Source organism: Oncorhynchus masou, chromosome 33 (assembly GCF_036934945.1).
Source record: "Oncorhynchus masou masou isolate Uvic2021 chromosome 33, UVic_Omas_1.1, whole genome shotgun sequence".
In the NCBI taxonomy this organism is placed as follows: Eukaryota; Metazoa; Chordata; class Actinopteri; order Salmoniformes; family Salmonidae; genus Oncorhynchus; species Oncorhynchus masou.
The window spans coordinates 43,658,498-43,672,491 of record NC_088244.1 but is presented as its reverse complement, the minus strand read 5'-3'; the positions used below and the strand labels follow the sequence as shown (position 1 = coordinate 43,672,491).

The 13,994-nt window shown below is 43.7% G+C and overlaps 1 protein-coding gene across 3 annotated transcripts in view; it reads left to right on the top strand.

Annotated features, from left to right (window-relative positions):
* The window catches only part of prkcz (protein kinase C, zeta), a 184,888-nt gene that overhangs the window by 160,805 nt on the left and 10,089 nt on the right, over positions 1-13,994 (top strand). For all 3 annotated transcript variants that reach the window (XM_064955906.1, XM_064955905.1, XM_064955907.1), the window contains one exon: positions 9,438-9,553. In XM_064955906.1, coding sequence (XP_064811978.1) covers positions 9,438-9,553 — 116 coding nt within the window. The remainder of the gene's footprint in view (positions 1-9,437; positions 9,554-13,994) is intronic.

The following is a 13,994-nucleotide window of genomic DNA, read 5'->3' as shown; positions in this document are numbered from 1 at the left end:
TCGCCTAGCTACTCACTGAACCGTATAATCACTTGGCTACGCATGCCTCTCCCTTAGGTCAATATGCCTTGTCCATTGCTGTTTTGGTTACTGATTATTGTCTTATTTCACTGTCGAGCCTCGAGCCCTGCTCAATATGCCTCAGCTAGCCCTTTTGTTCCACCTCCCACACATGCGGTGACCTCACCTGGCTTAAATGATGTCTCTAGAGACAAAACCTCTCTCATCGTCACTCAATGCCTCGGTTTACCTCTACTGTATTCACATCCTACCATACCCTTTTTGTACATTATGCCTTGAATCTATTCTTCCGCGCCCAGAAACCTGCTCCTTTTACTCTCTGTTCTGAAATCACTAGACGACCAGTTCTCATAGCCTTTAGGCCTTATCCTACTCCTCCTCTGTTCCTCTGGTGATGTAAAGGTTAATCCAGGCCCTGCAGCGCCTAGCTCCACTCCCATTCCCCAGGCGCTCTCTGTTGACTTCTGTAACCGTAAAAGCCTTGGTTTCATGCATGTTAACATTATAAGCCTCCTCCCTAAGTTTGCTTTAGCACACTCTGCCAAACCCGGATGTCCTAGCCATTTCTGAATCCTGACTTAGGAAAGCCACCAAAAATCCTGAATTTCCATCCCTAACTATAACATTTTCCTACAAGATAGAACTGCCAAAGAGGGCGGAGTTCCAATCTACTAAAGACATAACCTGCATAGTTCTGTCATGCTGTGCCCAAACAATTCGAGCTTCCACCTTTCCAGAAACAAGTCTCTCACCGTTGCCGCTTGCTTCAGACCACCTTCAGCCCCCAGCTGTGCCCTGGACACCATATGTGAATTGATTGCCCCCTATCTATCTTCAGAACTCGTACTGTTAGGTGACCTAAACTGGGACATGCTTAACACCCCAGCCATCCTATAAGCTAAGCTAGATGCCCTCAGTCTCACACAAATTATCAATGAACCTACCAGGTACAACTCCAAATCCGTAAACCCTCATAGATATCATCCTTACCAACCTGCCCTCCAAATACACCTCTGCTGTCTTCAAACAGGATCTCGGCGATCACTGCCTGCGTCAAACTCAAAATCAAACTCTCCCTAAAACACTTCAGTGAGCAGGCCTTTCTAATCGATCTGGCCCCGGTATCTTGGAAGGATATTGAATCATTCCGTCAGTAGAGGATGCCTGGTTATTCTTTAAAAGTGCTTTCCTCACCATCATAAATTAGCATGCCCCGTTCAAAAAATGTAGAACTAGGAACAGGTATGGGGTGGCAGGTAGCCTAGTGGTTAGAGCGTTGGGCCAGTAACCGAAAGGTTGCTAGATCGAATCCCCGAGCTGACAAGGTAAAAATCTGTCGTTCTGCCCCCGAACAGGGCAGTTAACCCACTGTTCCTAGGCCGTCATTGTAAATAAGAATTTGTTCTTAACTGACTTCCCTAGTTAAAGTTTAAATAAAATATATAGCCCTTGGTTCACTCATTTAATAGCCCCCGAGATATGCAACTTAGGAACCAATATACACAGGCGGTTAGGAAAGCTAAGGCTAGCTTTTTCAAGCAGAAATTTGCATCCTGTTGCACAAATACCAAAAAGTTATGGGACACTGTAAAGTCCATGGAGAATAAGAGCACCTCCTCCCAGCTGCCCACTGCGCTGAGGCTAGGAAACCCTGCCACCACCAATAAATCTACAATAATTGAGAAATTCAATAAGCATTGTTCTACGGCTGGCCATGCTTTCCACCTGGCTACCCCTACCCCGGGGTCAACATCTCTGCACCCCCCGCAGCAACTTGCCCAAGCCTCCCAATTTCTCCTTCACCCAAATCCAGATAGCTGATGTTCTGAAAGAGATGCAAAATCTGGACCACTACAAATCAGCTGGGCTAGACAAAATGATCTGCCGCAATTGTTGCAACCCCTATTACGAGCCTGTTCAACCTCTTTCATATCGTCTGAGATCCCCAAAGATTGGAAAGCTGCCGCGGTCATCCCCCTCTTCAATATGCTTTTCAACCATAGCGACACAAGCATTTGTGTAAGAGTATTGATAGCTAGCATAGCATTAAGCCTAGCATTCAGCAGGCAACATTTTCACAAAAACAAGAAAAGCATTCAAATAAAATCATTTACCTTTGAAGAACTTCGGATGTTTTCAATGAGGAGACTCTCAGTTAGATAGCAAATGTTCAGTTTTTCCAAAAAGATTATTTGTGTAGGAGAAATCGCTCCGTTTTGTTCATCACGTTTGGCTAAGAAAAAACCCCGAAAATTCAGTCATTACAACGCCAAACTTTTTTCCAAATTAACTCCATAATATCGACAGAAACATGGCAAACGTTGTTTAGAATCAACCCTCAAGGTGTTTTTCACATATCTATTCGATGATAAATCATTCGTGGCAGTTGCCTTTCTCCTCTGAAACTAATGGAAAAGTGGACGCAGCTGGAGATTGCGCAATAATTTTGACGGAGGACACCAAGTGGACACCTGGTAAATGTAGTCTCTTATGGTCTATCTTCCAATGATATGCCTACAGATACGTCACAATGCTGCAGACACCTTGGGGAAATGACAGAAAGTGTAGGCTCATTCCTGGCGCATTCACAGCCAAATAAAGGAGACATTGGAACACAGCGCATTCAAAATCTGGGGCATTTCCTGTATGAAATTTCATCTTGGTTTCGCCTGTAGCATTAGTTCTGGGGCACTCACAGACAATATCTTTGCAGTTTTGGAAACGTCAGAGTGTTTTCTTTCCAAAGCTGTCAATTATATGCAGAGTCGAGCATCTTTTCATGACAAAATATCTTGTTTAAAACGGGAAAAAAATTTATCCAAAAATTAAAAGAGCGCCCCCTATATCGAAGAAGTTAAACAGCCCTGATAACTTGTCAGATGACTCAACAAGAGACTGACTAAAGGTTTCAGAGGGAGAAAACTGAGAACTACGCATTGATGTGAAAAATGAGTTGTGTGTGTGTTCATTTGAGTGTGTGTGTATGAGAGAGTATGTGACAGTGAGAGCTCTAAGCCGGGCCCCTGCTGTTGATTGGCTGTAATTAGTAATCATCATCATCTCCTCACCCCTCTGGAGTCCTCCCTGCTACCGTATCACACACTCACTCTCAAACACATACAGGCACGCACTTTCTGTCACAGACACACAGTCGCACGCACACACACACTCTCTCTCTTACTCTCTCGGCCATCACGCACACAGGCAACGTCAGATGGTGATGTGATCTAAGGGTCTTTGGTTACCCCGCTCATCCTTGGCTCCAGCTCCCCTTTCAAGTTCCCTCGGGCTCCTGGGCCACTTCCTCTGAGTAGGAGAGGCTCATTTATGAACCATGCGTACGTACAAAATATACCCCAAAATGTGCGTGTACAAGTTGTCATTTATAAAAAACTGAACTGTCCTTTCCTCCACGCAAACTTTAGACCATGCATACGCACATCTTCTAGTGCTTGAAGCATTGTATTGAAATAAGGCTTAACTATTTGGTGCAAATGGCAGATAAGATGCAGCCATTTGCTGTTAGTGAGAATAGTGAAAATCATGTGTTTTATTTTTGGAATCTAAAATAAGACACAGGAATCTATTACCTATTTATTTTCATAACCATTGCAGAGTATATTCCTCACATTTTCTGTCCATGATGGGCTCATATTCCTGAAGTAGTTATACAACAAATTACCATGGTCATTCTTCATTGAATTGGGTCTATGTAAATATATAGGCTATGTATTTCAAGGTTTGATGTATGTCATCCCATAGGCACCGGATAAGACAGGAGAAATACTCCAGATATAACAGACTACCCCTAGCCCCCCGACACATAACCTACTGCAGCATAAATACTGGAGGCTGAGACAGGGGGGGGTCAGGAGACACTGTGGCCCCATCCGATGATACCCCCGGACAGGGCCAAACAGGCAGGATATAACCCCACCCACTTTGCCAAAGCACAGCCCCCACACCAATAGAGGGATATCTTCAACCACCAACTTACCATCCTGAGACAAGGCCGAGTACAGCCCACAAAGATCTCCTCCACGGCGCAAACCCGGACAGGAAGATCACATCAGTGACTCAACCCACTCAAGTGACGCACCCCTCCTAGGGACGGCATGGAAGAGCATCAGTAGTCCAGTGACTCAGCCCCTGTAATAGGGTTAGAGGCAGAGAATCCCAGTGGAGAGAGGGGAACCAGCCAGGCAGAGACAGCAAGGGCGGTTCGTTGCTCCAGTGCCGTTCCTTTCACCTTCCCACTCCTTGGCCAGACTACACTCAATCATAGGACCTACTGAAGAGATGAATCTTCAATAAACACTTAAAAGTTGAGACTGAGTCTGCGTCTCTCACATGGGTAGGGAGACTATTCCATAAAAATGGAGCTCTATAGGAGAAAGCCCTGCCTCCAGCAGTTTGCTTAGAAATTCTAGGGACAATTAGGAAGCTTGCGTCTTGTACGCTATGGTCACATGTAGGTATGTACGGCAGGACCAAGTATAAACACCATGGAACCACGCAGCCGTCATACCACTCAGGAAGGAGACATGTTCTGTCTCCTAGAGATGAACGTACTTTGGTGCGAAAAGTGCAAATCAATCCCAGAAGAAGGACCTTGTGAAGATGCTGGAGGAAACAGATAATTTTGTATCTATATCCACAGTAAAATTAGTCCTATATCGACATAACCTGAAAGGCCGCTCAGCAAGGAAGAAGGAAGAAGCCACTGCTCCAAAACCGCCATTAAAAAAAGCTAGACTACGGTTTGCAACTGCACATGGGGACAAAGATCGTATTTTTTGGAGAAATGTCCTCTGGTCTGATGAAACAAAAAAATAACTGTTTGGCCATAATGACCATCGTTATGTTTGGAGGAAAAAGGGGGAGGCTTGCAAGCCGATGAACACCATCCCAACCGTGAAGCACGACGGTGGCAGCATCATGTTGTGGGGGTGCTTTAATGCAGGAGGGACTGGTGTACTTCACAAAATAGAGGACTTCATGAGGTTGGAAAATGATGTGCATATATTGAAACGACATCAGTCAGGAAGTTAAAACTTGGTCACAAGTGGGTCTTCCAAATGGACAATGACCCCAAGCATACTTCCAAAGTTGTGGCAAAATGGCTTAAGGACAACAAAGTCAAGGTATTGGAGTGGCCATCACAAAGCCCTGACCTCAATCCTATAGAAAATGTGTGGGCCGGACTGAAAAAGAGTGTGCGAGTTACACCAGCTCTGTCAGGAGGAATGGCCTAAAATTCACCCAACTTATTGTGGGAAGCTTGTGGAAGGCTACCCAAAATGTTTGACCCAAGTTAAACAATTTAAAGGCAATGCTACCAAATAGTAATTGAGTGTATGTAAACTTCTGACCCACTGGGAATGTGATAAATCACTCTACTATTATTCTGACATTTCACATTTTTAAAATAAAGTGGTGATCCTAACTAATCTAAGACAGGGAATTTTTACTAGGATTAAATGTATTTGGCTAAGGTGTATGTAAACCTCCGACTTCAACTGTACATAAAGTGCTTTCATTTCTAAACGTTAAAACAGATATGTATGAAAATACCCTCAAATAAAAGCGGACATTCTGTAGCCTACTGTCGCCTGAAATGAAACATTTGATGTCAAATCCAAAATGCTGGATGGAGTATAGAGCCAAATAAAAATGTCAAGCTTCACTGTCCAAATACATATGGAGGGGAGTGTATATAAAACAAAGAGACAATGTTTTTTTGAACAATGTAAGGTCCTCAGTGGACTATTGCATGACTGAGAAGGACTGGAAAACCATGGAAACGAACCACATGTGAACCCTTACTCACTCTGCAGGGCCCAGTGAATCACCCACTAACAATATTGATAGGCTCACCCTTCCTTCCGCCATCATATTTTTTCCGCTCCTGCTTTTCTCTCTTTTTCTTTATTTTATTCATATGATATACAGTATCAGTCAAAAGTTGACACACCTACTCATTCAAGGGTTTTTCTTTATTTTTTTTAAACAATTTTCTACATTGTAGAATAATAGTGAAGACGTCAAAACTATGAAATAACACATATGGAATCATGAAATAACCAAAAAAGTGTTAAAACAAATCAAAATATATTTTATATTCTTCAAAGTAGCCACCCTTTGCCTTGATGACAGCTCTGCACACTCTTGGCATTCTCTCAAGCATCGAATGCTTTTCCAACAGTCTTGGAGTTCCCACATATATGCAGAGCATTTGTTGGCTGCTTTTCTTTCACTCAGCGGTCCAACTCATCCCAAACCATCTCAATTGGGTTGAGGTTGGGTGATTGTGGAGGCCAAGTCATCTGATGCAGCACTCCATCACTCTCCTTGGTCATATAGCCCTTACACAGCCTGGAGGTGTGTTTTGGGTCATTATCCTGTTGGAAAACAAATGATAGTCCAACTATGCTGGTTAAGTGTGTCTTGAATTCTAAATAAATCACAGACAGTGTCACCAGCAAAGCACCATCACACCATGCTTCACGGTGGGAACCACACATGCGGAGATCATCCGTTCACCTACTCTGCGTCTCACAAAGACACAGCGGTTAGACCCAAAAATCCAACATTTGTACTCATCAGACCCAAGGACAGATTTCCACCGGTCTAATGTCCATTGCTCGTGTTTCTTGGCCCAAGCAAGTCTTCTTCTTATTAGTGTCCTTTAGTAGAGGTTTCTTTGCAGCAATTCCACCATGAAGGCCTGATTCATGCAGTCTCCTCTGAACAGTTGATTTAAAAAAATAATAATTTTTAACCTTTATTTAACTACGCAAGTCAGTTAAGAACAAATTCTTATTTTCAATGACGGCCTTGTACATTTGTGGAATTTCTTTCCTTCTTAACTGCCTGTTCAGGGGCAGAACGACAGATTTGTTCCTTGTCAGCTCGGGGATTTGAAATTGCAACCTTTCGGTTACTAGTCCAACGCTCTAACCACTAGGCTACCCTGCCGCCCCAATGTTGAGGTGTGTCTGTTACTTGAACTCTGGGAAGCATTTATTTGGGCTTCAATCTGAGGTGGTTTCTGAGGCTGGTAACTAACTTATCCTCTGCAGCAGAGGTAACTCTGGGTCTTCCTTTCCTGTTGCGGTCCTCATGAGAGCCAGTTTCATCAGAGAGCTTGATGGTTTTTGTGACTGCACTTGAAGAAACTTTAAAAGTTCTTGAAATCTTACGCATTGACTGATGGACTGTCTCTCTTTGCTTATTTGAGCTGTTACTGCCATAATATGGACTTGGTATTTTACCAAATAAGGATATCTTCTGTATACCACCCCTACCTTGTCACAACACAACTGATTGGCTCAAACACCTTAAGAAGGAAAGAAATTCCACAAATGTACTTTTAACAAGGCACACCTGTTAATTGAAATGCATTCCAGGTGACTACCTCATGAAGCTGGTTGAGAGAATGCCAAGAGTGTGTAAAGCTGTCTTCAAGGCAAAGAGTGGCTACTTTGAAGAATCTTGTTTAACACTGTTTTGGCTACTACCTGATTCCATGTGTGTTATTTTACAGTTTTGATGTCTTCACTATTATTCTACAATGTACAAATAAAGGAAACACTCTGGAATGGTTAGCTGTCCAAAGCTTTGACTGATACTGTATATTCAACAAAGCCAATAAACAAACGTACAGTGCAACATTTACAAAGATAACGTGTGCATGTCACACCTGGGTCACATAAGTATTTGTTTCCTTTCAAATACGTAATTACTATTCTGTGACAATCTGGACCAGGTAATATTTACCAGACTCCGAAAACGGACTGAAACATGGAGGGACTACCTGAACCTTGTACTTTCTGGAAATGCTTGTTTTAGTCGTCCGTTGCAAAATGTTTTTCTACGGTGTGCACTAATGGCTGTGTTGTTTGTATTTTATTAGGGCAGCAGCTCCTCTTCCTGGGGTCCAAACACATTAAGACAAATTACACATAAAACAAAAGATAAAACAGTGTGTGTCTCTTCAGTCCCTGCTGTTCCATAAGGTGTATTTTTATCTATTTTTCAAATCTGATTCTACTGCTTGCTTCAGTTACCTTGTGTGGAATAGAGTTCCATGTAGTCATGACTTTATGTAGTAATGTGCGCCTCCCATAGTCTGTTCTGGACTTGAGGATTGTGAAGAGACATCTGGTGGCATGTCTTGTGGGGTATGCATGGGTGTCCGAGCTGTGTGCCAGTAAATTAAACAGACAGCGTGGTGCACTCAGCTTGTCAATACTTCTTACGAAAACAAGTAGTGATGAAGTCAATCTCTCCTCCACTTTGAGCCATGAGAGATTGACATGCATATAATTAATGTTTGCTCTCTATGTACATTTAAGGGCCAGCCGTGCTGCCCTGTCCTCTTTGTGGTACCTGACCACACGACTGAACAGTAGTCCAGGTGCAACAAACCTACGGCCTCTAGGACCTGCCTTGTTGATGATGTTAAGAACACAGAGCAGCTTTATTTTGGACAGACTTTTTGCCATCTTAGCTACTTTTGAATCAACATGTATTGACCATGAAAGTTTGACAATCCAGGGTTACTCCAAGCAGTTTAGTCACCTCAACTAGCTCAATTTCTACATTATTCATTACAAGATTTAGTTGAGGTTTAGGGTTTGTCCCAAATACAATGCTTTTAGTTTTTGAAATATTTAGGACTAACTTGTTCCTTGCCACACATTCTGAAACTAACTGCAGCTCTTTGTTAAGTGTTGCAGTCAATTAAGTCACTGTAGTAGCTGATATGTATAGTGTTGAGTCATCTGCATACATAGACACACTGGCTTTACTCATGTTGTTAGTAAAGATTTTTAAAAGTAAGGGACCTAGACAGCTGCCCTGGGGAATACCTGATTCTACCTGGATTATGTTAGACAGGCTTCCATAAAAGAACACCCTCTGTCTTCTGTTAGACAGGTAACTCTTTATCCACAATATAGCAGGGGGTGTAAATCCATAACACACAAGATTTTCCAGCAGCAGACTATGATCGATAATGTCAAAAGCGCACTGAAGGTTAACAAAACAGCTCCCAATATTGTAATCATCAGTTTCTCTCAGCCAATCATCAGTCATTTGCTGGGCTTGTTGAATGTCCTTCCCTATAAGCATGCTGAAAGTCTGTTGTCAATTTGTTTACTGTATCTGCTCAAACACCATTTTTTCCAAAAGTTTACTAAGGGTTGGTAACAGGCTGATTGGTCAGCTGTTTGAGCCAGTAAAGGGGAGCTTTACTGTTCTTCAGTAGCGGAATGACTTTTGCTTCCCTCCAGGCCTGAGGGCACACACTTTCTAGTAGGCTTAAATTGAAGATCTGGCAAATAGGAGTGGCTATTGTCTGCTGTTATTCTCCAATTTTCCATTAAAGTTGTTGTGCTTGTCTCCCCATGCAGCTGGAGAAGAAACAGATGGCCCCGCCCTTCAAGCCCCAGATCGCAGACGACTATGGCCTGGAGAACTTTGACACCCAGTTCACTAACGAACCAGTGCAGCTAACACCAGACGATGAGTAAGTGAACACCCTCTAAACCGACATGACTAGCCTAACAGAAGACTACGTATTTGATCAAGACTAGATATTTAATGGCTATATAGTTTAGATTTAACGAGTCATCAAACTAGTTATGAAGCGTGTATGACCACATATTTTAAACACTAATGTTATAATGTTAACTAGTGTTATAATAACTTGATAACATATGGACGGTTAGTGGATAGGGGAGCGAGACAGGGCAAGGCCAGTTAAACTCTGGGAATGGTGATGGCCAGTAGGGGGCACTCCTCTCTCAGGACCAGTCCAATCCAGTCTGTCACCGCTGTACCATAAGGGATTGGAGACTGGAGTCTGAGACTAGGGACCTATCCAGGAACAACCCCTAGCCCCTACCCACTATGAGACACTTGAATTCATACGTTTAAACAATATGGTGAAAATTCAACCTATAGCCTATCAGAGCAAGGTTGAGCTGTCTACATATTCCTTACACATATCAAAACATCTCATATCTCCACAAGTGTCTAGGGTCGGCTAGGCACTAGGGGTTGTTTCTAGACCGAGTCTATAAAGGGTTTTTCAACGTGTGACTCATTTTACTGCCCCTTTGTGGCTCCATGGGATATCTACACTGATTATACCAAGCATTAGGAACACCTTCCTAATATTGTGTTGTCGTCCCCCCCCCTTTTGCCCTCGAACAGCCTCAATTAGTAGGGAGAATGGACTCTACAAGGCAAGGTGTCAAAAGTTTTCCACAGGGATGCTGGCCCATGTTGACTCCAATGCTTACCACAGTTGTGTCAATTTGGCTAGATGACCTTTGGGTGGTGGACCATTCTTGATACACACAGGAAGCTGTTGAGCATGAAAAACCCAGCAGTGTTGCAGTTCTTGACACAAACTGGTGTACCTGACAACTACTACCATACCCCATTCAAAGGCACTTACAGTCTTGTCCATTAACCCTCTGAATGGCACACATACACAATCCATGTCTCAATTGTCTCAAGGCTTAAAAAACCTTATTTAACCTGTCTCCTTCCCTTCATCTACACGGATTGAAGTGGATTTAACAGGTGACATCAATAAGGGATCATAGACTGACCAGGTGAAAGCTATGTCATGGAAAGAGCAGGTGTTCTTAATGTTTTGTATACTCAGTGCATAACGGTCATTCAAAGTCATCAATAGTCTATGATAGTAGTGGTGAAGATCTTCAATATCTTAAAATTGAACAACCAGAGAGCATTCACCACCTGAGAATCGGCAACATAAGTGTCAACATCTTATATTGTAACAGCTATCCACATTTCTTCAGTCTGTTTACGAGTGGTACTATGCAACGTCCCCGACTCAATGTTTTTGAAAAAAATTGTCTTCAATGAGAAAAAGAAAATGCCCTTGGTTCCAACAATGACTTCTTTCTCCAGTGTATGCGCCATGTTTTGATCAATGTGGACATGTTGTCCACAGGGGCTTTGACAGAATCCTTGTTTTAGATTAACTTCAAAAGAATGGGCTGAAAAGATTTGGCATAGCAACAGAGGTGGCTGCTGTCCTACCGAGGGGCTCTGTAGCCAGAGTATGACAAACAAGCCAGGCTTTTCTCCACGGCTGCAGGAAACTATTCCAATGTGGCTTTGCAGGCGGTGCCAATAGATATTACTGGGCTGAAGTTTGTCAACATTTTCATTTAAAATCAAATCCAATTTTATTTGTCACATGCGCCAAATACAACAGGTGTAGGTAGGCCTTACAGTGAAATGCTTACTTACAAGCAACCAACAATGAACCAACAATGCTGTTTTAAGAAAATACCCCCAAAAATGTAAGAGATAAGAATAACAAATAATTAAGAGCAGCAGTAAATAACAATAGCGAGGCTATATATAGGGGGTACGGGTACCAGTGTTGAGGTAATATGTACATGTAGGTAGAGTTATTAAAGTGACTGTGCATAGATGCTAACAGAGAGTAGCAGCAGTGTAGAAGGGGGGGAGCAATGCAAATTGTCTGGGTAGCCATTTTATTAGCTGTTCAGGAGTCTTATGGCTTGGGGGTAGAAGCTGTTTAGAAGCCTCTTGAACCTCGACTTGGTGCTCCGGTACCGCTTGCCATGCGGTAGCAGAGAGAACAGTCTATGACTAGGGTGACTGGAGTCTTTGGCCATTTTTAGCTCTTTCCTCTGCCCCCGCCTGGTATAGAGACCCTGGATGGCTGGAAACTTGGCCCTTCTGATGTACTGGGCCGTACGCACTACCCTCTGTAGTTCCTTGCGTTCGGAGGCCGAGCAGTTGCCATACCAGGCAGTGATGCAACCCGTCAGGATGCTCTCGATGGTGCAGCAGTAGAACTTTTTGAGGATCTGAGGACCCATGACAAATCTTTTCAGTCTCCTGAGTGGGAATAGGTATTGTCGTGCCCTCTTCACAACTGTCTTGGTGTGTTTGGACCATGATAGCTTGTAGGTGAAGTGGACACCAAGGAACTTGAAGCTCTCAACCTGCTCCACTACAGCCCCTTCGACAAGAATGGGGGCGTGCTCGGTCCTCCTTTTCCTTTTGTCCACAATCATCTCCTTTGTCTTGATCACGTTGAGGGAGAGGTTGTTGTCCTTGCACCACACGGTCAGGTCTCTGACCACCTCCTTATAGGCTGTCTCATCGTTGTCTGTGATCAGTGCTATTGCTGTTTTGTCAACAGCAAACTTAATGATAGTGTTGGAGTCGTGTCTGGCCGTGCAGTCATGAGTGAACAGGGAGTACAGGGGGTGACTGAGCAGGTACCCCTGAGGGACCTCCGTGTTAAGGATCAGCGTGGTGGATGTGTTGTTACCTACCCTTACCACCTGGGGGCGGCCCATCAGGAAGTCCAGGATCCAGTTGCAGGGAGGTGTTTAGTCCCAGGGTCCTTAGCTTAGTGATGAACTTTGAGGGCACTATAGTGTTGAACGCTAAGCTGTAGTCAATTAATAGCATTCTCACATAGGTGATCCTTTTGTCCAAGTGTGAAAGGGCAGTGTGGAGTGCAACAGAGATTGCATCATCTGTGGATCTGTTGGTGCAGTATGCAAATTGGAGTGGGTCTAGGGTTTCTGGGATGAAACATGTGGGTATTACAGACTCAGTGTTACATGCCTCGAAGCGAGCATAGAAGTTATTTAGTTTGTCTGGTAGACTCGTGTCACTGGGCAGCTCTCTCGGCTGTGCTTCCCTTTGTTGTCTGTAATAGTTTGCAAGCCCTGCCACATCCACGAGCGTCGGAGCCGGTGCAGTACGAGTCGATCTTAGTCCTGTATTGTTTGCCTGTTTGATGGTTCGTTGGAGGGCATAGCGGGATTTCTTATAAGTTTCCGGGTTAGAGTCCCGCTCCTTGAAAGCGGCAGCTCTACCCTTTAGCTCAGTGCGAATGTTGCCTGTAATCCATGGCTTCTGGTTGGGGTATGTACGTACAGTCACTGTGGGGACACTTATTGATAAAGCCAGTGAGTGATGTGGTGTACTCCTCAATGCCATCGGAAGAATCCCGGAACATATTCCAGTCTGTGCTAGCAAAATTAAATGATACATTGTGGACTAATTTCATGTTAAGGCTCGATGTTTGTTTGTTTTCTATCCATTCAGCTTTCTATATAAATATATTGGCAATCAGATGCCATACAAATCAGAAGAAAAAGGCTGAGAACAATACAAATTCTAGGCACTTCGAGGAACATAGTTTTCAGAATACTTGGAAACTGTGGTCCATAAGTCTATATATGTTTTTTTATTTTTAAGTCAATTTGAACTTCAAATTCTGTATCCTGCCTGCCTTTGTCTGTTTCGAACTCTAACATAGTCCCATCATCTATCCATCTACCCTCAGTATAAGCCCACATTATCTCTTGGGTTCTGACAGCCGAGGTGTCTATACCGAGGTGTGTCAGATCAACCAGAGCTGCACCTTTCATCTCATTAGGGCCAACTGGGGGCTCACCCACTTGTCTGGAGTAATTTGCGGCGGGATTTGAGGTTTGCTGTGACAGTCTACGGGGTTTAGCGCTGGGGAGGAGAAAGAGGTGAAGGGGGGTTGTGAGTTGGCAGCTCTGCCAGTTCAATGGGAGAAGAGATCTCAAGCAGGCTTCAAACGCCATGGCATGGCAGCCCCACAGCACTTCAAAAGGAGAGACGCAATGCCTCTCTCTCTCTCTCTTTTTCTCTGTGTCGCTCAGGAGAGAGGGGTGATGTCGCCCACTCCTGCCGAACGGGAGAGGGAGTGATGTAAATCACGCCCCCTCCTCTTCTGTGATGGGTTTGGCAGACGAAAAAAGAAAAGTGAGAGAGAGAGTGAGTGGGAGGGAGAAAATGGGTAAACCCTCCTTGTTTGGATTTACTTTGCTGCATTAAAAAACCCTAGCTTCCTGAGAGCCCTTGCCAAGGAGCTAGGAGAGAGGGTGAGAGAGAGGATTTCATTT